Source organism: Mustela erminea, chromosome 16, assembly GCF_009829155.1.
Source record: "Mustela erminea isolate mMusErm1 chromosome 16, mMusErm1.Pri, whole genome shotgun sequence".
Lineage (NCBI taxonomy): Eukaryota > Metazoa > Chordata > Mammalia > Carnivora > Mustelidae > Mustela > Mustela erminea.
This window is the reverse complement of record NC_045629.1, coordinates 48272743-48300308: the sequence shown is the minus strand read 5'-3', so window position 1 is coordinate 48300308 and position 27566 is coordinate 48272743. Positions and strand designations below refer to the sequence as shown.

General features: G+C 43.5%; 1 protein-coding gene across 7 annotated transcripts in view; it reads right to left on the bottom strand.

The window, feature by feature from the left end:
* VPS13B (vacuolar protein sorting 13 homolog B) overlaps window positions 1–27566 on the bottom strand; it is a 769746-nt gene that overhangs the window by 25478 nt on the left and 716702 nt on the right. For 6 of the 7 annotated variants that reach the window (XM_032316089.1, XM_032316084.1, XM_032316086.1 and 3 more), the window contains 11 exons: window positions 27038–27301; window positions 26082–26165; window positions 25729–25904; window positions 25084–25254; window positions 24296–24497; window positions 22982–23170; window positions 20452–20598; window positions 18172–18455; window positions 15546–15673; window positions 15103–15302; window positions 743–861 (listed from right to left, as the gene is read on the bottom strand). In XM_032316089.1, coding sequence (XP_032171980.1) covers window positions 743–861; window positions 15103–15302; window positions 15546–15673; window positions 18172–18455; window positions 20452–20598; window positions 22982–23170; window positions 24296–24497; window positions 25084–25254; window positions 25729–25904; window positions 26082–26165; window positions 27038–27301 — 1964 coding nt within the window. Of the gene's footprint in view, window positions 1–742; window positions 862–1102; window positions 1735–2337; window positions 2420–15102; window positions 15303–15545; window positions 15674–18171; window positions 18456–20451; window positions 20599–22981; window positions 23171–24295; window positions 24498–25083; window positions 25255–25728; window positions 25905–26081; window positions 26166–27037; window positions 27302–27566 lie in introns of those variants that run through there. The other variant, XM_032316090.1, reaches the window with a different exon arrangement.

Below are 27566 nucleotides of genomic sequence, written 5' to 3'. Positions count from 1 at the left end.
GAGCCAAGCGCAGCGCTTAAATTCACGACCCTGAGATCAAGGCCGAGCTGAGATCAAGAGTGGGACACCTGACTGAGCCACCCAGGTACCCACAAGCCAAAGGGATTATAAAGCTGATAACAGAGGTTGCTCAAGTGCTTTCCAGAAAATGCAGTAGTTTACACTTCCACTTGAATCGTAGGTGATGACACATCATTGTTAACTTTGGTAATGTCTTACTTAAATTTGCATGTCTTTGATTCTTGTATTTCCCCTTCCTAGAACTTCCTGGTCATGCATGTGCCTCCACTTTTAGAAGGAGGGGCTAGTTTCATACTATTCCGACTGAATTATAGGAGTTCCTTTAAATTAAGCATATTAACTCTTTGGTTCATGAGTGTAAAACCTGATGGCAACCCTCTAAGAGAGGGATGCTAAGTCCGATTACTAACTACTAGATTATCAACTGGATACAGAAGTATTAATTTGCATTTCATGCTAATGCTAGTATATAATTCTAATGCATGTTTTAGTTGGTAAACCAGTTTATTCAACTTATCACTGGAAGGGGTACCAAAGATCATATCTTGCTACTTTTTATAGGTCGGATTTAATGCTAATAAGCATATCCTATGGATTACATAATAATTCACCAAAAGCTATAATGTATATATAGAGATGATAAAGAATGGGAAATAGCAGGTTTATGATGTCACAATGGGAAAGCTTACCATACTGCCACTGGGATAATAATTAATCCTACCTGTTGGTAGTAGTTAGACCAGATCCCACTTTTCCTTCTGGGGCCACAGTGATGAAGACCGTGCCACACTGGAGGACAATGTCCACATATACGTAGCCAAAGCCAGTCAGGAACACAACCTACAAGAATAATATTCAAAATCTGATGAAAAAGAAGTAAGAACCACTACTGAAATGGTTGCCTTCCAACGTCTTAAGTTCTGATTCAATACCACAAACACTTGCTGGTTATATTTCTCTCTATGTATGTATATAGGCTATTCAGCTGACTTGTTAAAAAAAAAAAAAGAAAAGAAAAGAAAAGAAAAGAAAGAAAGATCAAATCCAGATTTTTCAATATCCAGCTGTAAGGTTCATAGCAAAAAACAATGATGGATGATGACAGAGCACGAGTGTCTTTATTCTCTCCTCCTTTGGAATTGGCAAATAGCTCTGTGTGGGCTGGAGTCCAGCCATGGGCCAGCCTGATGTGTGTTTATGGATCTCTGTGGAAAATAATCTCTTGAAACTCAGGACTTGAAATGCAAAATGAAAAAACTTTCAGACTCTCGAGTGTTGACTCGCTACCATGAGGATGCCCATCTATCCGGAGGACTCAGAAACGTACCAGAAAACCTATCAAGACATGCCATAATCTTCTCAGGGTCTCTCAGTCCCTCACATACTTGTAACAATGTCAGATAACTTCATTTTCTTGGAGTCAAAATTAATTTTTCTTCCATGGGAAGGTGGACTAAAGCCCCAGGAAAGTTCTATCTCAGAAGCCAGGTGCCAGGCCAGCAGAACAGATGTCCTCTCAGCATGAAATACCGAGGTTGCTTAAATGGATAAATATTTGAAAAACAGAACAGAACTATTTGAAAAACAACTCCAAGAACATCATGTTCATGGCCAGCCTTACCTGAGAGTAGAGGAAAGAACCTATGTTTGGGAACGCTGATTTTGTGATAATTTGCGGTATCAGTTCAGCCAAATCTGGGCCCTTTATTATTGCTAGGACAGTAAAGAAAAGGAAGGCTAAAAATTCCTGGGGGAAGGAACAGAGCTAGGTGCCTGCCTGCCAGGGAATGAAGGTACTCTAACTCTGACCGGCTGAGGAGGTCCTGGAAAGAGTGGACGCAGAACCGCAGAGAGAACCCCAGACATCACTTCAATGGCACCGGGTTTCTTTGGTGCACAAGCACTCCTCCTTCAGAAATCCTGACTGGGGGCGGCACCCCGGGGCGGGTCAGGCAGCTGGCCATTAGGTCTGCCTCCTGCCCATGTCCTGCGGCCCAGCAGTCCAAAGACGCTCCCGCTCAGCCAGCTCCTTGGTAGAGCCTTCTCTTGCGCTCCACGGCCACTGCTTCAGCTTAGGCCCTTGTCTGCTACTCAGCACCCCTGGGGCCCAGAAGACACCCCCCACCCCATCCCATGCGAGAGCCTATATATCTTTGCACCTGCTCCTTAAGGATACCTCTTTCCACGAAGGTACCCTCTAGTTTTCCTATTCCTTTCCTCAGCTTGATACTCTCTTCTATGTTCCTAAAGTACTTAAACTGCACTTGTTTGGTTACAATTCTGTATTGTTCATGGCACAGTCACCTGTTTACACACCTGACTCAATGATCAGACTGTCAGTTTCTTCATGGCAGGAGTGGGGTCCGTTTGTGCTCCACGGACGTGTTTCCCAAATGAACTGTTTTAAAAAATATGTTTTAAAAGATCCTGTATCCTTAATTTTCCTTGTCTGTTCTAAGGTAAACATTGAACCTGGGCCACCTGGGTGGCTTAGTCAGGTAAGCGTTTGCCTTCAGCTCGCTCCATGATCCCAAAGTCCCCGATTCAGGCTCCCTGCTCAGAGGAGAGACTGCATCTCTCTCTGTCTCTCACCCTACTCGTGCTCATGCTCTCTCAAAAATATAAATGAAATCTTTAAAAAAAAATGAACTTGGACAAAATCTAGAATGCAGTCAACTTAATAAATGGCCAAGCTCATGAATCTAAAACAAGACAGGTATTATTTCAAAAACACTCCTATTTATCATTTTGTATGATATATAAAGTAAGTCAACTGCTTTAAAATATATATATATATATATATATATAATTTGAATGAGAGTGAGAAAACCCATGGATGTGAGACAGAGAGAGAGGGGACAGAAGCAGACTCCCTGCTGAGCGTGGAGCCTGAAGTGGGCTCAGCCTGGGGCTTGAATCCACGACCCTGAGATCATGACCTAAGTGGAAATCAAGAGTGGGATACTCAACTGGCTGAGCTGCCGAGGTGCCCTTAGTCAACTGCTTTTCTACTAGGTTTATAGACGTGAGATTATTCATTTGGCACAAACCTTTCTTTCTTTCTTTCTTTTTTAAGATTTTATTTATTTGACAGACAGCAATCACAAGTAGGCAGAAAGGCAGGCAGAGAGAGAGGAAAGGAAGCGACTCCTGGCTGAGCAGAGAGCCCAATGCGGGGCTTGATCCCAGGACGCTGGGATCATGACCCAGGTGGAAGGCAGAGGCTTTAACCCACTGAGCTACCCAGGCGCCCCAGCACAAACCTTTCTAAGTCCCTGTGCTCCCATCTGTATTTCCCTCTCTCAGTGACTATAACTTAAGTGCATATCCCAGGGTTTTAGGAGAGAACTATCAACCCTCAAAGGAGGGAAGGAGAGGCTCAAAAAGGGAAATATTTACTGCTCTGCTCAAACTCAAAGTCATCCTTAGGCATGATGAAATGAGGAAGGATACTGGTTCCTTCTAAGATAGGAAAGATAAATCAAGCTGATGGTATTTGTTAACTGCCCAAGGGACTTTGAAGCAAGCAAATGGACTTAAACCTTTAAGGTACTTCTCATAAAAAATCTGGACTCTGGAGAAAAATTTTTCTGGGTGTTCCTTCCACTCGCTCACAATGCCAAGCATTTTGTACAGCGGCAGCTCTAGGGATTAGGGAGTTAGTTAGTTAGTTAGTTAGTTAACTGCCAGAGAAATTAGGCATCTGTACCTACCTCAGAAGTTTTAAAACAAATCCTTGTTTTGGTCTGATGGTCATTTAGTCATTCAACCAATTACTTGATACTTAAAGTGTTCTTACAAAGAGCAAGGCACTGTATTAGGGATAGGGAAGGGTTTTTTTTTGAAGATTTAGTTATTTGAGAGAGAGCGAGCACATGAGGTGGGGGGCAGATGAAGAGGGAGGGAAAAGCAGATTCCCTGCTGGGTAGGGAGCCTGATGCCGTGCTCGATCTCACAACCCTGAGATCATCTCGTGACCCTGAGATCATGACCCAGGGAGAAATCAAGAGTTGGATGCTTAACCGGTAGAGCCACCCAGGTGCCCCAGGGACTGAGAAGATCTAATCATATCCTCAAACTGCTCTCAGCTTAGCTGGTAAAAAAGCCAAGTACACAAATGATGGGATAATAACTAATGATTTCAGGGCAAAGATGTATAAATGCTTCTCCCTCTTCATATATTAATCATTATGATCTCTGTATAAGCTCATGAGGACAATGGTTTTATGTCCATTTTCTTCAGCACCTGATATGCTGTCAAGATCTGAATGGATATCCTCTCAATGTAGCTGCTGGGGTAGAGACTTCTAGTGTCCATGAGTACCGAGCTCCGCCCAGCACAGAGCGGGACTCTACCCCTCAGCCCCTTGCAGTTAGGTGTGGCCACGTGACTAAGTTCTGGCCAATGAGCTAAAGACAGAATTGACAAACGTTACTTCTGATCCAAAGCATAAAAGAGCTAGTCTTCTTCCCCTGCTGTGGAGGCTGAATACAGGTTCTATGCTCTAGATCAGTGGCAGGACAAATCCAATCCACGGCCTGTTAGTTGTAAATAAAGTTTTGTGGAGACATAGCTATGCTCCTTTATTTACATATTGTCTCTATGTAACAGCAGAGTGGAGAAATTGTGACAGAGACTGTATTGCATGCAAAACTGAAAATGCTTACTGAAGAAAAAGAAGAAACTTTTTGAAGAAAAGCTTGTTGCTTCCTGGTCTAGCTGGTTGTGGCAGACGGTTGCACAGTCAAGGAGCTGCACACCCAGCTTCCAGGCCTTTGCTTGGTCCCTTCTGCTGATCTAGAGCTTGGCTGTGACTGCCGTCAGCTTACGGGATATCAGTAAATGAGAGGCGAGAAGCCTGATAAAGCTTGATCCCTGGGGTTTGCCCTCCTGCCAACCTTGTGAAGAAGTCTGGTTTAGCCTCTCTAGAGAGGAAAGACCACATGGTGAGAGAGATGCCCAGACATTCCAGCTGAACTCCTCCCTCTGCCAACTTCCAGCCGAACACAGCTGCATGAGTGATCTCAGGCTCATCCTGCACAAAAGTCACCCAAACAAACCTTCAGACTCCTGAGATGTTCTTCATTGTCAAGCCTCTAGGTTTGGGGGTGTCTTTTTACAGTGGGGCACACAGAAGGTGACGGAGACTCCATCAACCTGCATCCCTGAGTGACCATGGAAAGTGACCATGAGCCCTGGGCACACAGCATGAGCAAGCAGTAAATGCTAGGATTCAGAAAGGCCGCAGAGCCTCGTCCAGCTAACTAATGTAATATCGATACTAGAAGTAGGGTTCCTGCAAAAACCTAAAATAGGAGTCCTTGGGTTAATGGTCAGGCAGTAAGAATTGATACTGGAAGATATTAAAGTGGCAATTCATGTTATAAAGTAGCAAGACATTTAGTAAGACTGTTGTCTGATATTACCTGGGAGGCAGATTATAAACCTAATCCATTTGTGCCTCCAGAAGATGAGGTTCGGGAACAAAACATTAGTAGTGTGTGTTGGCTGCTGCTGGCTGTCTCTGGCAATGTATTCAAGAAGAGATGAGCTCAGATATCAGGAAAGAATTGGTCAGTTGTTCAAGTGACTCAGAAGAAAGTTCAGCTTAAAAGTATATGTTTGCCACAGAAACTCTCTTAAATCTGGAGAGAAGCGAAGAAGCAAGATAGCACAGAAATATGCCTGGAGAAGGACCATGGGTGTGGTTATCAGTACATGAATCCTTGAGAATCAAATAGTTTTTAAGAAATGACTACCGCCCAATCAACTCACAAGTCTAGACTGGAAGAGACTGTGATTGCTTGAAACGCAATACAAGCTTGAGATGGGCTCGAGGAAGAGCTCTTGAGGGTAGATCCAGGGACTAGAAGAAAAATGCTAAGAAAGCAGTTCCAAGAATAGAAACGGGGCTCAGAGACTAGACCCTGCTCCAGGGTAGAAACCCCACAATTACGTGCTCAGAAAATTTTCAGAATTGTCATGGATAAGGGGCTGCTGTTACGTCTCTCTTTCTTCTCCTTTCCATTCTGGAGGGGTTATAATGGTTATCCTGTCTTGTAAAATGAGGGGAGAGGGAGGATGCCACGAGCTCCCAGCTCACCAAATGAAGGGAGTCCTGCGCAGACTCAGAGCATTGCTCAGGAGTACTGGATTTCCAGTGGGATGTGGTGACTGGATGGAGCTCCAGGGAGGCAATTTGTTTGTTTCGCATGTAGAAAAGAGACGATGACATGACTGATGACCAAGGGGGTTTTCTGTTGTTGCTGCAGAGCTGTTACTGCCGAATGAGCTAGTCTGTCCTGATCAGTGCCATCCCTTAAGTGTTTGTTCTTTCTTCACTTCACATTGGTGTGGGGGGGGGGGGGGGAGGGGGAGGAGGCTATCAGGCAACATCTGGTAGATTTGCTGCTCTGACCACTAAACCCTGGGAGGATACTCTGTATTTTGTCGTTTGTATCTGTTTGTGTCTGTTTATTCTGATCAAGTAAACTTTCTCTCACTGGTGTGCGTATAAGAACATCATTCCAGGCCTTTGTCCTGCCCACCACTTACTACGTGGTCTTCTACCACGATTACAAGTAAGAAACACTTTAATAAACTTGTGCTTTCCTATGTATCCAGTTATCTTTATTAAAATGCTTATTAGATTTATGTCCAGCAAACAATATTTTTTAAAATGATATCAATTTAACTTTACTAAGTTAATAAGTTACAAGGGGACACAGGAAATAAAAGGATGAATTCCTGAAAGTCTCTCTTTCCAGGTCTCCCTCTTTTTCCCTGCAGGCTCTATGTGGCAATCCAGGGAAAATCTGGAGGGAGGCAGAGAACACAACACCCCAGCACAGAAGCTGAGGTAGACCTCAATAATAGGTACAACTGTTACTAAAACAACTTCTGGGCTCTCCTCCTCTAATATTTTACTCATTTCCTCTTCATCTGGGCTCCAATAGCCACAGGATACACTTTGCTGGGCCTCCTCCCTTTCCAATTCTCTTACCTGACTCCTGTGCTCCCACCTTAGATTTTTACTTTCTTTCTGTGATGGCTGATTTTGTGTCAACCTGACTGGCCAGAGGGTGCCCAGGTTATGCGTTATTTCTGGATGTGTCTGTGAGGATGTTTCTGGATGGGATTAGCATTTGAATCAGCAGACTCAGTAGACGGCCTTCCCCAATGTGGGGGGAAGTCTGTAGAGGGCCTGAACAGAACAAAAGGTGCAGGAAGGAATAATCTGCCCCCTTTACCCCCTGCCTCACTGGTGAGCTAGGATATCTCATTTCATCTTCTCCTCCTGAATTTAGCTGCCTTGGTTGTCAGGCCTTTGGACCCGGACTGAATCACACTATGGCTTTCCTGGGTCTCCAGCCGGCAGATGGCAGACACTCAGCCTCCGTAAATAGATCTGCAGGTAATTAGCCATTCTATTTGTTCTGACCTTTGGCTAACATTTCTTTTTCATAAAAGAATTTTACTCCCTATTTTGGGAAGGAATAAATTGAGAAGGTAGTACTCCTATTTCTAAACGAAGTGACTTGTAAGAAAATATCTGAAGAGGGAAAGCCATGATGTGGACCAAGTTAAGACTTAGGCTTTGAAGGGAAGAAGAGAGTTCCGTGTGTGTGATGGGACCAGACAGACCCCTTACCTACAGAGGGGGTATGGAAGTAACACGCAGCCTGTTTGTCTCAGGTCGTGGCCTGTTTTAAGCAGTCTAGTGGCCTGGAGAGCCTTCTCTGAGCTGGACTCTGTGTTTTAGTAATCACTTGGGTGGTAGCTGTAGAGACTGAGTTGAAGGTGATGAGGCTGACAACACAGAGGTCCTTTGAGGGGCTACTGCCAAACTCTGGGAGAGGGAAGACGGATAAAAGGCCTGAAGTAGGCCATGGTCACAGAGAGAAGGGGCAGATCCAGAGAAACTTCTGAGGACTTTCTGCCAGAACCTGGTGATTTACAGGATGTGTAGGGGCAGGAGGAAGAGGGAAAGGAAGGTATTGGGGTACAGCAGGAAACATATAGGCTCAGAAGACTGACAGCTGGAGTTTGGATCCCAGGCCACTTGCTTTGTGAAAGGTGACCTCCCTGGGCTTCAGGTAGTATCTGCCTTTAAGGAATGTGGCAGGGACTAAAGATCATATTTGTAGAATGCTTGACGTAAAGCAGGAATTCAATACAAATTTACAGAAATCTTATTTAAGGTTTCTATAGTGGGAAGGAGCAACTCTAAGAGAAGCTGGCTTAGGGGATGGAAGATGATCACTTTGGTTTCAGACATGCTGGGTTTGAGGTGCTTGTGAGTTTCAGGTGGAGATGTCTGGTGGTTGGCGAAGAACAAGACTTGAAGCTTAGGAGAGATGCAGGGGCCCGAGATGGATCTGAGTGACTGGATGATAGCTGGTAGCTAAAGCAGTGAGAGTTGATCTCCAAGAGGAAAAAAGGTAGATGAATTTTTAAAATGATCAATTTCTAAAATGAGAAAAGGATGGATAAGGGCGAAAACAAAATAGCGATGTTCAGAGTATAAGTCTTCCCTCTGTATACAGCTGAAAAATATCTAGGGGAATCCCTACTCCCAAGTATCTTTAAGAGCAGGTGTGTCTCAGCTGGAACAAACTGTAGACACATAGAAGACTCTAGACCACAGCACTTGGCAGATGTGCAGAAGTGGGTACCAACTAGCTGATGTCTGCTCTATCCTTGATATGGGATGTAGGGGAAGGCAAGGGAAGTAAACAAAAAGCCAAAATAGCTTTACTGCATGTTTTAGAAATCAGATACTCCCTTGGGCTGATTAAGTCTTCTTCTATGTAAAGGTTCCCGGACAGAGGCTAAGGGTATGTTGGAAAATGACCACATGCTCTTCAAGCGGTAGTTCTCAGGGTTATTCCCTCTGTCTGATCTGCACCAAGTGGACTGATTACATTACTTGAGTCCTGGCTCATCAAGGCATTTAGCAAAGTGTCATGATAACCTTGAAAGCAAGATAAGAAACACCTTAAACAGTATGGCTTAAAAAACGTTTTCAGGTGCATTTTCTTATTTAAGAAATGTGGCCAGATGACTGTGTATTTTGAGGTGTTAGTGGCTAACTGAACCCATGCATTCGGGAGGTACCTAGTGATTTACCACAGCCTGCAGACCTTGGACTTGTCCTGTTCGACATACTTATTAATGACTCGGACGAACACGTAGAATGCATGCTTACCACATCGATAGATGACATAAAGCTACCAACGATACTTAATATGTTGGATGACAGCATCACAAATTTTTTTTAAAGTGATTTCAACAAGCTGGACGAGGCCAATAGCAACAAGATTTAATTTATTGGGGATAAATGCAAAGTCCTGTCACTGGGTTCAAAAAGTCAACTGTACAGCAAGTCATATGATAAAGACCTGGGGGATGTGGTTGACCACAAGTTCAATAATAACAAACAGTCTGAACTTGTTAATAAAAAGCTAACTCAATCTTCCACTTTATTAATGGAAGCACAGGGAGGTAATAGCTGGTTAGACCACATTTGGAATAGTATGTATAATTCTGGCTGCCAGATTTTTAAAAGGGAACATAACACACTAGTGTATTCAGACAAGGGTAACTGTGGTGATGGGTCTGGAAATCACATTTACTGAAGGAATGATTCAAGGAACCAGCAATGTTTGGCCTGGATAAGGGAACACTTAGAGAAGATGTTGAGGCGGCCTTCAAATAATTGTAGTGTTGCTATATTAGAGGGGAAGTAAACAATCTGTGATGCCCCAGAGGGTAAAACAAGGATGAAGGAGTGGATGCCACGGAGGGAGGATTTTCAGTTCGACATGGGCAGAAACTTTCCTATAGTCACTGCTGGAATGAAACTGAGCCAGAAGACTGAGGGGAGATGGCACGGGAGGGAAAGTAGAAAACCTCTTCTAACCTGTGCTTTCATGAACCTTCAGGTAGCAATACCTGTAGCCAGGGCTGGACTCCAAAGGACAGACTGTGACCTCCACTTGGTACAGGAAAAACAAGACTGGGTCACATGTGGGCAGATCCCAGTTCCAGTCTGATCCTGCTTAGTTATAAACCACCTAGTTGATTACTCTTTAAGTCTCAATCTTCTCATCAGGAAAAGAAACACACAAATTATTGCCCTAATGATCCTAGAATTTTTGCCGTGATCAAACGCTCTGTCTTGGGACTTATACCACTTGACTGGATTTACTTACTTCTGCTCAGGTCCTTGGAGCAGGAGTAAAGCCTTGTTCAGGGCAAAAGCTTTGGCCCTGGATAGTTCCTCCATTAAACTTGCCAAATAAATGAACGGAAGAATAGAGACTGTGGATGCGCAAGTACTTTGTAAATGGCAGAGAGCTACAGAAACATGAAGGACTGTTACTCTGCCTCTTCCACACACATGGAAAAGAAAACCCTGGTGATGCTGACTCCACCGAACACTTCTGCTAAGCATCAAAGATAGTGAGAATTTACTGGATCTTTTTAGAAGAAAACTCACCTGCAAACCTTCTGGGGTTTTTACGGGCTCATTTTTCTTTGCTGCTTCAATGGCTCAGAAATTGCTTTTCATAAACAAGTCAAAGACTTCCCATGGCTCTTAAGATAAAAACCTAAATCCTTGGCTGCAGATACTGAATCTGGCCGGGTTTGGCCTTGAACTGCCTCACTGGTCCCCGTCCCGGCCCCTTTTCCTTCATCTGGCACTCTGGCCACCTTGGCATTTAGATCCCTGAAGGGACCAGGCTCCCTGTCTGAGCACAGAAGCTTCAAACATGTTGCTTTCTTCGCCCAGAAAAAATCTCCCACTTTCTTGTCTACTTCATGCCTGTTCAATCTGAAGTACGAGATCCCTTACTGGAGAGGATCCCTTACTGGAGAGGGTCCCTCACTGGAGAGGTTCCCTTACTGGAGAGGTTCTTCTTAGCCTCCCAAGCTCATCTGCTGGACACCCTAGCAGGACCACTGACCTTCCCTTCACAGTTGCCCCCAGAGTTCCCAACACGACAGCCTTGGGAGCACTTGCTTATTATTTGTCTCCCCAATGTGTCTCCCTGATGGGATCAAAACTGTGACTTAAAATGGTCCACATAAGCTCATTTTTTTAATGTCTTCTTATTTATTCAGAATCTAGAGATGTTTCCCCCAGAGTCAGGCTCACACCTGATAAAAAGTTAAGGCTAAGAGCACCCGCTGCTGCTTTGGGACCTCTGGTGAGTAACCAGGGAATGTCTTTTAGCCACATATCAGCTAGTAACACAGCCCAGGAAAACCCACATGAAGAATGGTCAGAATTTTATGGCCTACACACCATCAGATCTTCCCAGGAATTCCTGATCTAAAGAACATCTCTTTATGTTATTATAAACTTATTATAAACTTACTTTCTGCCTGACCCTGTCATATTCCATCTCAAAAGTATAGGACATGACACTGTCTTATTTCCAGAGCTGAGGCAAGGGGCAATCACTGGCAAAAGCTAAAGGAGTTGTCTTCCTTGAGGCAGACTGGTGATTTTACGGTGTTTTTATCCTGCCATTTTTTTTTCTTTTAAAGATTTTTTTAATTTATTTGTCAGAGAGATAGAGAGAGTACAGGAAGGCAGAGTGGCAGGCAGAGGCAGAGGGAGAAGCAGGCTCCCTGTGGAGCAAGGAGCCCAATGTGGGACTCAATCCCAGGATGCTGGGATCATGACCTGAGCCGAAAGCAGCTGCTTAACCAACTGAGCCACCCAGGCGCCCCTATCCTGCTTTTTAAGGTAAGCTTTGACATTTGCATCATAGGCCTCAGACCCAGGGCTGAGGAAAGGCTCCTGGAAAATGAACTCACTTCTACAGAAGGGCTGCTTCCTTTCATCAGAGGACACAACTCCCTTTACTCCCCAGTGATTTATACGCGCTGGTGTATTCCTGAGATGTCGGTGAGGCTCTGAAACACATCTTCCTGTGGAGTAGGAAGCAAACTGTGGTCTGCTGGACATATGGCACACAGCTCTTCAAAGATTAATGGGAACATGAGCCTTTGCTGGGTCCTCTGACCAGGGATGATAAGGGTGTTGGAAAGAATACCTCCTCCTAGCTTTGAAGTATCTGTGACTACAAAGGTTTGAGGAAATTTAGAGTGAATGGGAATCCCTCAAATAAGGTTTGGCAGGCAGAAGGCCTGTTGTCAAGAATTCCCTAGACGCAGAGAAGCAAGCAAGGTTTGAAAAATTTTCAAACCGACGCAGAGGAGTTCAGGAGCCCTTGGGAAGTTTGCAATCTTTATTTTGTAAGTTAATGAGACCAGGAGCATCTCGGGGTCTGCGCAGATCTAGCAGGTTCTCAGTGTGCAGCCCATGAGTGCCCAGGACAGAAACCACACCCCTCTAGGGTGGGGACCACGACAAAGGCAGGTCTCCAAGGTGAATGTGGCCCCTGGCCGCTTGGCTTGGCTTGTCCTGCACCTGTCCCTGGCTGCATCCTCCACCTGATTCCACTGCTAACTCACTCCCCAGAGCCCCCAGCCCTTTCCCTCTCCCCTCAGCAGGTGATTTACTCCGTACTTCAAACTTCAGTCCTCAGTGCATCAGTTCCCTCAATGTCCCGGTCCCTCCCTTGAAGCAGCTCTCCCTAACCTCTGCCCACCTCTTTCCTGCAGGCAGAGAAGAGGACGAGGTCCTCCTGTTCCAGCGCAACCTCACTCCTGGGGCCCTGGACTTGTCTCCCGGGCACTCCTCACTGACCTCTCCACTTCGCCTTGACCGCCTCCACCCCTGCAGCGCAGAGACCGGCCTCCTCCGCTGCATGGCCCCACTCCTGGAAAACACAGTTCTCACATGTTCCTCCCCTCCCTCCCTTCCGCTCACTCTGAACTTGTCATTTCCAATTGCTACCTTGCTTCCCTCCTTCCAGCCTGTCAACTTTGCTCCTCGGGGGCTCTCTGTCTCCCCTGCCTGGTGGTCCTCCTGCCACTCTGCCTCTTCCTCTCCGTCTCTTCTGCTGCTCTGCACTGACACGCTGGCCTTTCCCAAGGCTAGACCCGGGGCTCTCATGCCCTGCTTCACACCACCTCTCTCGCCTAGTCTCATCTTCTCATTCATTCATTCATTCATTCATTCAGTCCTTCATTTACTGATTTGATATTTACTCTTACCATGCCGACAGGCACTCACCCACAGGCCGAGGATGAATTAGGCAGGTATCTGACCGCCAGGAAATCTAACTTGGTGGGAAATCACTTAAAGAAATATCTAGAGAGGCGCCTGGGTGGCTCAGTCAGTTGCAGTCCTGGGACTGAGCCTCGCATCGGACTCCCTGCTCAGTGGGGAGTCTGCTTCTCCCTCTGCTCCTCTAACCCCCTCACCTCTGGCTCAGGCTTGCTCTTGCTCTCTCTCTCAAATACATAAATTCTTTAAAAAAAAAAAAGCAATTCAATGTTACAAGTGTTATATGAACAAATGGGGGGCCTGTAGTGGGGAGGAGACTTCACAGTAGGGGGAAGACAGAGAGTCCGTCAGGAGATGAGAAACAATGTGCCAGCTGGGGAAAAGGGGTGTTCAGGAATCCCAGGTGGGGAAGTAGGATTCATAGCATAGTGGTATGGAACAGTGCTTTGGAATCAGGCAGGTCTGGATCAAATCCCAGTCCCTTCTCTAGTAACGCCAGGGAATTAGGCTGTGTTACTTCTGGAGGTCTCAGTTTTCATTCGTGTAACATGGGGGCCATTGGCCTGTCTCTTATGGCTACGTAGACTTAGAGAAGAATGAATGACAAGAGCTCAGCATGATGCCTGGCGTGCAGTAAACGATTATTAAATGATAATCATTATTACAGTAAATATATTTGTAACTTTAATAGATGTCTTGTAACCATTACCGTGAATGGGACCTACTAATGAATGAATAGGTGTGGAAGATCTGTAACCAAGTAAGGCACAGATTGCTCAGCCCTAAAATGGAAGAAAGCAGCATCACACGCCACGACACGGACTGACACCGAAGACACTAACTACGCTGAGGGAAATGAGCCGGCATGGCAGGACGTGGTGGCAGGACGCATGTGGTGTGGTTCCGCTCACAGGTGGTGCCTTGAACCTGACAAGCTCAGAGAGCCAAGGATAGCTGTGGTCCCTGGGGGCTGAGCGGAGGGAGGATGGACTAGAGGATGGACCAGAGAGAGGTGATTGCTATATAATAGTGACTGTTTTATTATACACCGAAAGATGGCAAATTTTAAGTATAGGAGACATGAAATGCTAGGTTCATACGCCATTTTCAACAAAAATAAACCACCACCAACACGGAGAGCAAGACAGACAAATTGGGACATTTATCTGTTCCAGGTTTTTAAACTGTACTTATATTTGCAGACTGTTATGTACTTTTAGCAAAAATACGTCTATTTTTAAATTAAGTTTTAAACTTAATTTTTAAGTATTTTTAAATTAACTTAATTTTTAAATTAAGTTTCTAAAGAGGGGATGTATCTAGGGTTGCCATTATGATTTTCCTAAAATCTGGACAGTAGGACTACCCTCTATGTAGAGAAGTCTAACAATTTTATTTCATTCTTGACCTTGGATTAGACCCAAGAGGCGCTTGCCTTTACGAAGTGCTCCTTGATGGTTAACAGTTGTAAGTACATTTGGGAAACCCAGACTTGTATCTGAGAATTTATAACCTAATGAGGATGGAAAAATGGATACACCTGCGTCCTCACACAGGGACAAGAAGTGCAGCATTTGGAAAAGTCTGTTTAAAAACAGGCAAGCACGGGGGCATGGGTGGCTCAGTTGGTTAAGCTGCTGCCTTCGGCTCAGGTCATGATCCCAGGGTCCTGGGATCCAGCCCCGCACTGGGCTCTCTGCTCAGCGGGGAGCCTCCTTTTCTCTCTCCCTCTGCCTGCCACTGTGCTTACTTGGGCTCTCTCTCTATCTCTCTGTCAAATAAATAAATAAATAAATAAAATCTTTAAAAACAAATGAACAAACAAACAAACAAAAACCCCAAAAACAAAAATAAAAAAACCAGACAAGCATAGAAGCCTTAGAAAAGGGAATTTCTGTTTGGGCCATGGCAGGAAGATGCGTGGCTCACTGACCTGTGTCCCCTGGTTGTTGATGTCAACGGCATCACTCCACTCGCTTGTTATGTCCTCTAGAGATTCCACTCTCAGGAAGAGGCTGGGAAGTAAGTCTTTGGTCTTGCAGTCTGGATAACTGGAAATCTGATGATATAGTTCATGATGAATTGAGCACTCAGAAGGAATTCTTCTGCAATAAACCTCAAACTTAGGAATATCTGAAATTAAAAAAAAAAAGGCATATGAAGACTTAGGCCTTGAAGACATAGAGAAGAGATATTAAACATAATGCAGCAGGAGAAACTTCTGGAAGAGGGACGAATGATACTTTTATTTAAACATTCTTCACAGGATCACGGGTAGCTACTGAATTAAAAACCTCTGGAAAAAAATAAATAAATTAAAACCTCCAGAAAGAATACAGGCTTAATATTATTTAAATTCAATGCAACAAAATATACCTTTGATATTTTCCTTTATAAGGATTGTTACTGGACATCTGTTGTGGAAAATTATTCGAGGACTAGGGTCTTCAGAGAGGGTTAAGTAAGTCACTCCACAGTGTTCTTGATATGTCAGTACTACTGCCCTAGAATGAAATCAAATCAAATGACAGAAGTGGTTTAGAAAAAGATGAATGCTTACTCTCCTGGTACGTGTTTATTCAGATTTGTAACACTCACCACCCCACATCTTCTTCTCTTTTATCCACCAGAGGAAATGTTTCCAGAGAAAGGAGCCATCCTCTCATCCACTAACCATCATACGCTAATTATAGCTTTACCGATTTTTTTTTCACGGCAATGTTAGCACATGATTATCATAAAATATTCAAAGACGTAAAAAAATATTTAAAAGGGAAAAAACATAACTTCTACCACCTAGAATTAGAGCTAACCTTCCACTAATAACCCTGCTTTCTGCTCTGCTTTTCTCTGGGCAAATGTGCCTTAAACTCTTCACGCAGAGTCCTGTCCTCCTCAACAGTGCCTGGTAAGTCTTGGCAAGAGGGGAGCTGACGTGCTTTTAGAAGGAGTGCCAGAGAATCTGGGTCCTTGGTCTTTTTATATTCTAAAAGTAGGTAGGCTCATGATGCCTGCTGTCAATTTGCACAACATTGTCGAACTTTACGTGATTTCCACTTTGACTACCAAGAGCAAAACTGTCTTAATTGGCTTTGGAAAAACTGCTGTGTGGGCATAGGCAATGGAGACACTGAAATTTTCCAGTTTACACCACAGACGACCAAACAACATTTCATATCAAAACAGGAAAAAAAAAAATCCTCTCTGCAGTTTAAATTGCATGGACTGATCAAATTAACGAAAGGAATTGGATATTTGCCAAAGGTGGCCCTCAGTTTACACGGATGGAGAGGGATGGACAGTGCACTGACGAATTTCTCATTTGCCATTTATCCTATTCACCAGTGTGAGTCCTCCCCAAAGATCACATTTGTCTGAAATGCTAAAGTGAACTGTCCATTAGCATTTGGGGAAATCATATTAATAACACCATCAGGGGCACCTGGGTGGCTCAGTGGGTTAAAGCCTCTGCCTTCAGCTCGGGTCATAATCCCAGGGTCCTCGGATTGAGCCCCTCATCGGGCTCTCTGCTCAGCAGGGAGCCTGCTTACCTTCCTCTCTCTCTCTGCCTGACTCTCTGCCTACTTGTGATCTCTGTCTATCAAATAAATAAAATCTTAAAAAAAAAATACCATCAAATGTGCAGGGTTGGAGTGAGGGGAGGACAGAGACAGGAGGAGATGGGGCTGTAGGAAGTGAATTCACTTGCGGAGTACAGGCCTTGGATGCATACCAAAGTTCTTTTCCCAGCCTAATTTTGAAAGAGCTGGGGCAAGCCAACCTCAGAGAATTTCTTCTTGCTAGCCAAGAAAGCTGGGAGCCAGGACTAACATATGGTATTTTCAATCGAATATCTAGTTTGGTATTCATAGATAAGATTAAATTATATTAATAAAATCATGTCTTCCAATTCTTAGGATTTTAAACATCAATCCCAAATGCAATTTTATTTAAGATTTTGCCTTTCTGTTTTAAAAATAAATTTTGTTTTCTCGACACAAGTTCACATCGCTTTAAAAAATGCTTCCTTAAACTCACCACACTTAACTTCTCCAGCCAGAATATAAATATAACCACTCCTCTCCAGGATCAGGGGATGAAAAGTGTTTATAAAATCAGGGATATTTCTGAATGCTGTGAAAGACGAAGGGGTGTGTGTAGGGAGCAGGGCCTCACTATTATGGATGACATGAGTTAGGAAGTTATCTTTTAAACTATGACTATTAGAAATCTCTGTAGACATCAAAAAGTTAGGGAACTAAAGTCTCAAAGTCTGTAAATTCTCAATCATGGGAAGAAGGCACCTCTGGTAAGATCACAGTATGTGTTCTTTTGTCCTTTTTACATATACCATAAATAAGTTATTCCTGACAGCTACAGAAGGAACGTACTGCATGCAAGACAACCACAGACTAAAAGTCCAGTATGCACAAACCATTACATGTCTCCAGCTAGATTCTGTGGTTGTTATTTGCATAATTGGTAATCGGTAATTGGAGCAACTTGCGTGCAGGAACAACCACAGAACAGAGTCTTCTGTGACTTGTGTTTATCTAAGTTATCTCTCTTAATGGCTTTTAAAGAAAAATTCCATTTTGAAGTCGATGTAAAATATGGCAAAGGAGAAAGGTTTTCCAACTTGCCTCCCTCATATTTTAACCCTTGACAGAGGCTAAGAAGTCCTCTTGGAAGGTGATCTTTTCCTTGTGTTGTGTTGCCACCAATCTATGGGACAAACACTATCATCCCCCCCCCCCCACCCACCCACCCAAGGATAAGCTGTGTCAGCAGTAGAGGAAAAATCTAAACCGGTAGGATACTGGGCCAACCCACATGTGATCAAAGCATTTGCCCAATTGCATACAATATCTAGAAGTCATGAAAAATAAAAGTAAAACCTAGTTTTACATCTGGGGAGCTCTGCAGCCATTCCTCTGTCCCTCCCAGCACCTGGACGAAGAGCCACACTGACAAACAAAGAAGGGCATTCACACAGATGTACCTGGTGCAGAAGCCATTGTCCCCACGGTTTCTGAGGGGCACTGCTACGCTCTGTCTGGGAAACTCTTGTCTAACTATGGCCGGCAGGCTCCAGCCCGGGGAGCCAGCGGCACCTGCCGCAGGAGAAAAGGCCAGCAAGATCTGTTTCTGAAGCAGGGATGTGTCCAGTAGTGACTGGCTGACATCAGGCATTAAGTCCCAGCAAGGAAGGGAGCTGGATGTCACAGCAGACTGCTCTCCGCCTGGGCAAATGCTAAAAGTAGCACTGTCTGGAACATGAAAATACTGAAAAAAAGAGAAAAAGACAATGCTGAGATAGCACAGCGGCTACAACAATGGAGAGAAGTTAAGCTTTTGAAGGCACAGCTTCTAAAAAACCATAACCGTGGATTCTCAGGAGGTAGCCAAGTAGGGCACTCGGGTATGTTAGAATCCCAGGCCCAAGAGAAAGCCCTAATGAGACCATTACAAGCAGTGGGAGCAGGGTCTGCTTTTCTAGACATAATGAAACATGATAAGGCCGGGGCGATTTAGAAGGTGATGCAAAGTTCTCAATATCCCCCAGGTACTGCAAAAATCCAGATGTCGTAAGGGGAGACATGCCATGTGCTAGAGAGGGAGTCCTCTTGGATAGGGATTGGCCAAACAGAAAAGGTGAGCCCTGAGAGGCCTTGGGCAGAAGAGAGCTGATGAGCTGGGAGCTCAGAAGGTAATTTTTGTGTAGGGCTTATCCTGAGGGAGGAAGAAACTCTGACCCCAACCCTCAGTTGAAGTTCCACAAGGTTTCTGGCACAGGTAGAGAGTCTTGGGGTTTCAGACTTAAAAAGGACCTTTAGAGATACTTTATTTAAAACCCCCCTTTCTGAGGAAGCTGCTTTCCAGAGAACTGATGACTTGTCCAACAACACAGAGATGGTGAGTGGCAAAGCCCAGCCAGAGCCCGGCTTCCTGCTTCCTATTTGGTGGTTTTACCACTATCCCACATGGTGTTCCTGAGAGGCCAGGGATTACCATGTCTTTAAAGAAGTTCCCACACCTGCCTGATGCAGGGTAGGGTTGACAGAGGGGACACTCCCCACCTGCCCAGAAGAACTTGGGCCTTCCCTTTGTCTTCAGGAAGCTGAGGTAAGTTCATTGTGATGCTCGTGGTGTGGCTGCTGCTGGGTACCACCATTTCCTGAGTGCCTCGCCTGTTTACTCATATTATCTCATTTAATTGCCACCAAAACCCTGCAAGGAATGTGAAATTATGCCTATTTTCAGATGAAGAAATGTTAGCATGGAAATCCCTGACCCAATGTCTCCTAGAAAGCACTAGGGTGGGAAGAAGCAGGAGAATTATCTGCACATATGCTGATTCTCTTGCCAAATCCTCACCTAAAATGTGAACATTGTTGACCTGTACCCCCCCAGCTGGGGACTTCTGGTCACCCAGTTATTCTATCAGTACTTCGGTGAACCAAGATGAAATTCTATTATTCTGACATTTTTGGCAATACCATAATGCACTGTGAGCTTAGAAGTATAAGACTTTCATCCTATTTTATTGTTCTAATGTAATTTTTAGGAGCTGAAAGGGATAAAAATAAACGCAGACAGAGGTAAAGAAAGAAATATGTTCCTATGTGATCATTTCAATAGCATAAAACAATAGCAGACCACTTAGCATATTACGTGTTCAAGTCCTTTTAAAAGATCTCCTTACTCTCCCAAAACATAAGTGTTCATTTTAATTGTATAAAGAAGTGAATCAAAAAAACCCTTCTTGGATTCATTTCCTGCATATCCTGCCAGCGAGATGTCCACATAAATGAGCAGGGACATTTTCACAGTTACTCTCCTCGTGGGCAGAGAACTCTGGGCTCCCAGATCCCGGCTCTGCGGGGCCGAGCCTCTGACCACATGGCTCCTCTCAGCCCCGCAGCCTGGGAGGCAGATGGTCTTTTCCATGAGCCCCAGGAGCCAGTCCTCAGGCCCTGGCCCTGCTGGGGGGGCTCTGGGTTAGCGAGCGTGCTGGAAGTGTGTGCCCCAGCCCCGAGCAGATGGGGTGCAGGCGGCACTGATCCGGCTGCGTGTCAGGATCTGCTGCTTTCATAGGATTTCTGCTCATGAATTACCTTGGAAGTGCTGACCAGGACAACTGTGCTTTAATTCAATAACAAGTAAATTTCTTTTTACCTATATTCAGTCACAGTTTTCTCTAGGCTAAAAAATTCATCTTACTTATTGCTGATATATCAAAACTGAAGACGACAAATCGATCATATTCTGAAAGGCTTACCTCCTTTCCAGACTGGGGTTTGGAGACAGATAACTGCGGCTTGTAGAATATCTGATATGGCATATTATTGACTATTATGGTCTTGTCTTCAATCTGAATAATTTGTATGCCCTGCTGTACCATGGAGGAGATGCAGAACTGACATAGCTGTAAAACAATTGAGGAAAGAATAATTTTTATAAAATACAATAAGGCAAAAAAATATAAGGCATATCAAACTTTCTTATTTTTAAAAGGTCATTTTATCTATTGGTTTGCTCTGGACAGTACCAATTTTACCTTTTGCTCCAGAGTATTTATTGGTGTCCCCTCTCAGTCTCAAAAATGTCCCCGCCCTTAAAAGGGGCCACTATTACAACAGGGGATCCCAGCGAACCAGTTCTTTCTGCTGCTACGGTACAATGACAGAGAATTGTTTTCAAGTTTTATAACCAATTTCCTCACAAAATATTTATCTATAAACACTTTTACGTAACAGATGTCACACATCTTTTCAACATAAAGAATTCAGTTAAGCATTCCTCTCCCCTTCTTCATGCTTATCACAGCAGCTCCCTCGCCAAAGGCCTAGTGGGGACCACTGGGCGTTCTGAGGACTTGAACAGTGATGATGATTAAAAAAATCAATGCTTGGCCCTCATATGCTGCTTTCTTGTGAGCTGCTTTTTGATGTGTGTTAACTCACAGAATCCTTACAAAACCCACTTGGGGCAGCTACTATGATCCCCATTTTATAGAAGACAGAAATGAGGCTTAAAGAGGTTAAGTAACTTGCTCACAGTCATAAAGACAGAGACAGTTTAGCTGGGATTGGAAACCATGCAGTCTGACTCTGTGGTATTTCTTTTACCCCCCATGTACCCTGTCATTCCTTCACCGCAGTACTGACAGGTGGTCAGAGAAGATATCCGTTGCCTGACGATCCCCACTTAGTAAGTGGTAATGTCAGGACAGCAGTTCTCAAAGAGTGGCCTGGGACTCGTGTGTGTGTGTGTGTGTGTGAGTGAGACGGGGAGTCTCTGAGATCCTTTTAGGGGGTCCAAAGGTCAAAACTGTTTTCATAATAATACCTAGATGCTCCTGTCTTTTCTACTCTAATTCTCTAATGAGTGTACCGTGGAGTTTTCCAGGGGTTTTATGACCTATGATGTCATCACTGTCACGGCCAGCAGAATGTATGCTTGCGTATTCTTGCATTCTAAAGTTTTTGTATTCATTTCTAGTTTGATGGATACCAGTGGCTAAAACCCACATAAATAAAAGTGTTTTGGAGGTCTGCAGTGATGTTGGAGAGAATAAAGGGGTCCCAGCCCTAAAAAGTTTGAGAATCACTAGGGAAGAATAAGGAGACATCAATACATATAATAATGTATTTTCCAGCAGTGCGTTCATTCGTTCACATTCATGTAGCACTTGGCTGTGGCCACTCTCTGAGGTGCAGGAGGTACTGGGTGTTGGATGGTGTATTGTGACATTTTTCCTAGGTTTTGATGGTCGATCTCAACTTACAAGTCTTCAGCTTTGGGTGATTCACGCTTACAGTTCTTTGCCATTTACACCCATGTTACAGTCTTCTGGCCGGCAGCGCATAAACATGTGTTGCCCAGACAACTCTGAGGAAATGGATACCAGCCTTGAATACTGAAGAGAAACAACTTCTTTGTATCGGAGAAATTTATTTTTAAAAAGTCACCAAATGACACTAACTTTTTTCAAGAAGCTCTTCAAAGACGCCCGTCAAAATTGAACTTCTCCCCGGAGTAAGGTCATTCTGAATCGCGCTACTCTGATGAAGTAGCCCTTCGTCTGACTGGGGAGGGCTGAGATAATGAAGAAGGTAGGAAGTGCAGCATGAGACCTCATGAGACACTATGATATTGTGCTGCCGAACACACAGGTTAATGTCATTTGTGACCGTATTACTCAAATTAATTGCTTTTCGTAGACTTTTGAAAAGATGGAGGCTGAAAATCACACACCACCAGTATTTAGCTCAATAACCGAGGAAGTAGGCTTTCTGTATTCATATAGTCATGGGTACCAGTTCTCTGTTCCGGAACAGAACTCCCTCATAACCTTTGGTTCTACGGGAAGATCAGCGTAGCTGTTGCTCAGCGTACCCTTTTTCCAGGAACATAATCTTTGCTATAGGAGGTTTGTCCTTTCCCTCCGTGCTCAGAATGCTAGCAACTCTACTTCCTGCTCCAAGGAAAGGAGGCCAAGTACAATTTGTGGATATTTTGGAATAAGTTCATTTTCCCCCCACATACGATCCATCAAGTGACTGCTGAGTGTTCTGAAACAGAGCGGTTATTGGATAAATTATGTGACATGGCTTTTATCACTGGTAAAGGGGGAAAAAAAAAACCTGTGAAACAGAGAGGTCTAAGAAATCACGTGTTTTACTGTTATAAATTGTCTAGAGCACGTGACACTGAGAAGGGATTAAAAAGAAAAGGATAGCCTCATGTTAAACCGGTTGAGGGGATGGCATGCTCTTCCCCCCGAGCCATGAAGACTTTGATCCTACCTTCTGATGTCCTGGGAAAGCACCAAGTCTTATTTCAGCATCAACAAATCCTTCTTCGTCCAATGACACAACTTCACCATTACCTCCGTCTTTCCACTTTGGAGATGTCAGGTTATGGACCAGTTTAATTGCTACTGACTTGTGCACAGTGTTTGTATTTGCCCAGTATATTCCAATTTGAAAAGCCTCCTGGAAAAACAATGCCTCAATTATAAAGTATTTTTCTTAACTTTGATAGTTTTACCTCAATTCACAGGAATTTTTTATATTATATAATAGGTCTATTTAGGCAACCAAATCCCTTTATGAGTTGTGTTTTTGTTTTTGGAATGGCAACATACATTTTATTATAGTTCTCAATGTTTTCTTTGATTCACAATGGAATTTATATTCATGGAAGGGGAGAAAAAAAAATCTAACCCAAACTGTGGCTCCCCTATAAATAACAAAAACTTAAAAATGAAGGGCTTCATTTCATTTGACTAGAGAGTAATACGCAACCTTAGGTACATGTAGGTCAGCATTCCAATTCCATAAGGAAACATCATCCGATTATTTTAAAAAAACACAAACACACACAGGAAAAATGCAATTGAATAAAGATGTTCATGAACTAGAACTCAAAAAAAGGTCTCTCCAATTGCTTCCCACCAGGAAAACATTTTATTTAGGAGTTCTTTGCATTCTATTTTCCTACAGATTTATGTGCTTTCTTGAAATGGGTTAGCCTCATCAAGAAAGTTCTCTTGTGATGGAATACAGTCTTGCCATGAAATTCTGTTTTATATTAGGGTCCCACCTCCAATGCCAGTAATGACTCCATATCGTTATTATCAATAACCAGGTGGACATCCATGATTATGGACAACCAGGTCTTTATAAGGGAAAAGGGGCTCTGATAAAAATAGTTGCTCAGAAAGCCTTGAAGATCTCTGAGAATTTCTCTAAGAACCCCAAGTGTATTTAGGGAGTGGGTTAGCACAGAATATGGCTCTATATCCTTAACATACCCTGAGTAGGCCAATCATAATGCTTGTCAAATATCCTGTACAGAGTGAAAATGAAAATGAAAATGTAACTAGTACAAGTTATCAAATTTAATGATAACTCAAGCATGAATACTGCTGATGGGGGAAAAAAAAAAGACATCTGAAATGTCTTTGAATATCAAAGCACATTCCATACCTCTTACATATGCATCTAAGAGGAGAGTTTTCTACAACTGATTCTGTTAAGAATATAAATGTGACCTCAGAATAAAGTCTAGTTGTTGAAAGAAAAGAATTCATATTAACTAAAAAAAAGTTATAGTACCTGAAAATTAGGAGGGATAATAATTTTGCCAGCAGGAACCTGTAGAACAATCTTCTCCCCTTCAAACAGCCAGAGGTCCCACTTGGATTGATTGATGAGCAGGGCCCAGGGTAGAAGCTCTATCAGCAAGGCTCTAACATATGGCTTCCAGACTGACAGCTTCACTCGCATTGGGCTATCCCACTGACTCAGCTGTTCACTCCTGTTCCAAATACCACATCCAAGAGACTCAATGAAATACAATGACGTCAGTATTCATGAAATATGTTTAAGGATTCCAGACACACAATGCTCTTGTATGACCCTTCTTCACACCAGAACCATCCAATGCTGAATCTGCATTCTGGAGAAACTTCTCATGCAATTATGTTCTAGATTATGAGTAAAGCGGTCCATAAAGCACATCTACCCAGACGATAGAAGGTTGGAATCTGATAGATATGTGCAAATATTTCCTTTCTAAAAGACTTTTTGGGGTGCCTGGATGGCTCAGTGAGTTAAGTGGCTGGCTCTTGATTTTGGCTCAGGTCATGATCTCAGGGTCCTAGGACAGAGCCCCATGTCAGGCTCCACGCTCAGTGGGTAGTCTACTTGAAAGTCTCTCTCCACCCCTCTTCCTCCACCTCTCCCCTCACTTACCTACTTCCATTCTCTCTCTAAAATCAACCAATCAACAAATGAATCAATCAATCATTAAAAACCTTTTAACCTCTAACATTTTGGTGAATGGTCATTTATTTATCAATATTGAGAAATGTTTGTAGAAAAAGGTTGCTGGGGACCGTTACCTGTCAGAATCCTTTTTATTATAGGGCCACATGGGTTGAAGGGAACTTTCTGGCCCATAGAAATCATCAAGGATCTGATTAACTGTGCCTCCAGGGTGTATCTTAGTGGCTATTTGCTTGATGAGGGAAGTTGAGATGGGAACGGCACAGTGGGAAGGATCATCTTCTTCTCTAGGAAATGGAAAAGAATAAAACAGGAGTGAATATCAGATTTCTAAAGTGAATTTATTGAAAAAAAATCGAACTATAGACGTATCATAGACCAATACCTTTTGTGACATTGAGTTAATTTTTTTGGTGATTTAGGGATTAGTGACACAGTTTTTGGATGATCTGGGCCCTGACCCCTTTTCCCTGTCCCCCTCCCCCACACGCTTGGGTGAGAGCTCTATTCATTTCTTCTTCCACAGAGAAATTATGTCAATTAAATCTTCCAATCCCTCTTGTTTATATCTAAGTTTAATGAAAGAGGCTGAATTTTATCCAAAACCACTGAAGAAGATAAGGGAACACAGGCAGGGCAATTTTAAAATAACGTTCTCATAAGATAAGGGAATCATACAAAATATTCTATCTGCCTTCTTCCCCCAATAGTATAGGTTGCTTTTCTTCTCTCTTAGGAAAACATAAGGATTTTTCCAGTACCTTGCTTGAAATGTTAGGTGATGCACAAGGTCAGGTTCTATGTTTTGCAGTGGTTTTTCCTGTCCTTTTCCTGGAATAATTTGTGTTTCACTCAATCCCAGACTCCTTTTCTCCAAATGTATGATAATGGGATCTGGAAGATGACTCCTCATGATAAAAAGAGGGCTGAACACAATCTATAAAAATAAAAGGACAGAACAACTTTCATATTTGCTTTGTTGCAGTATTCCAGCTGTTTGATGCTGAAACAAACTTGTAATAAATCTCTTCCCTGGGTCACTCTGACCTTAATTTATTTCAGAACAGGAAAGGTCAGAGTCATATACCATATTTTAGGGCTGGAAAGCACTCACCAGTCGTTGTTGCACTTGAGAATTGGGTTCTAATGTCAAAACTGTGCACCAGACATAAAAAATGGAACTGTTTGAAGATGGCACCTGCACAGGAGGTAGAAAAGGGTTCTGTTAAATACCGAACAGTTTACTAATTAATCAAAATGAGGCAGAGATCGAATGTCAGTTTGGAGGATTAAAAAGTTTAAAGTTATAGAAAAAAGCCATTAAAAACAGAGAATAAGCAAAACCAGACTTCATTATGGCATAAAATGAATGTGCAGCGAGTCAATGAGGCCAACGCTTTCTTAAAGACAAAGGCATCTGTAAGAGGAGAGGCTGATACAAGACTGGGTGGGAGAATGGCGGGGAGGATTTGTCCTTTGTGGCAAGGAAAGTGCCTATGGTGGAATGTGACAAGGAGATAAAAAAGGAGTAGACCTTTGTGAAGATTCTCAAGTTGGGGGGGGGGGCGGACACTCCTTCCCCACTTTCCCCCTGTAGCCCCATCCCAACCCCTGGTGCATCAGGATCTTTCTCAAGATATAACTTGTCTCCACCTGAAAAAGGCTCTCAAGGCACCTGGAAATGATACCACAGCTGTGCTGCTGTGGGGCGGGAGGAAGCAATACCCCAAGTCTTTTTATCTTACTTCAGATCTCCCTCTTTTGTACCGGTCATTTTTTAAATAAAGCGCTGTACTGAATAAAGAGCAAAAGGAGAAACTTTTAATTTTAAAAACTGCTCTACTCGGGCGCCTGGGTGGCTCAGTTGGTTGAGTGGCTGCTTTTGGCTCAGATCATGAGCCCCAAGTCCTGCGTCCGGCTCCCAGCTCCACGGGGAGCCTGCTTCTCCCTCTGACCTTCTCCTCTCTCATGCGCTCTCTCACTGTCTCTCTCTCAAATAAATAAATGAAATCTTAAAAAAAAAACACACACACAAAACTGCTCTATTCCAGATTGCCGTACATCTCGTACCTGAATGACAATGCTATACTCAGGGGACTTAGATTCCAAGCACACGTCTCTTGACCAGTCTTCATCTCCTTTGGCCTTCACACACAACTCCGTCAGTTCACTGTTTTCCAGTATGTATGAAGGCAATTTCTGTTTGGCTGTGAGGCAGTCGAAATGTTCTCGAATGACAGCTTGTCCATCTTGACCGATGTAATGCTGAACGACTTTCAGTTCTATGCTTTGAGACAAATAACTGCAGATGATCTGTCTTCCACAGATGATAATCTAAAACATAATAAACACACACATAAAGTTTCACCCGTTTGGATTTCCTGAACTGGTGACATGTTCACTGTTATTATCTGTGTTGGTTTTGAAGGAAAGAACGTGAAGCCATGAGCTTATTTAGAGATACAGGAAGAAAGGCTTGGGAGGAGAAAGGGATTTTGCTTTGGTCATATTAGGTTTACCGCGCTCAAAGGACAGGCACAGGCAGGGCCCGCAGTAGCCAGCTGGAAATGCTAGGTGTGTGCCTGAGTGGGCGGTGGGG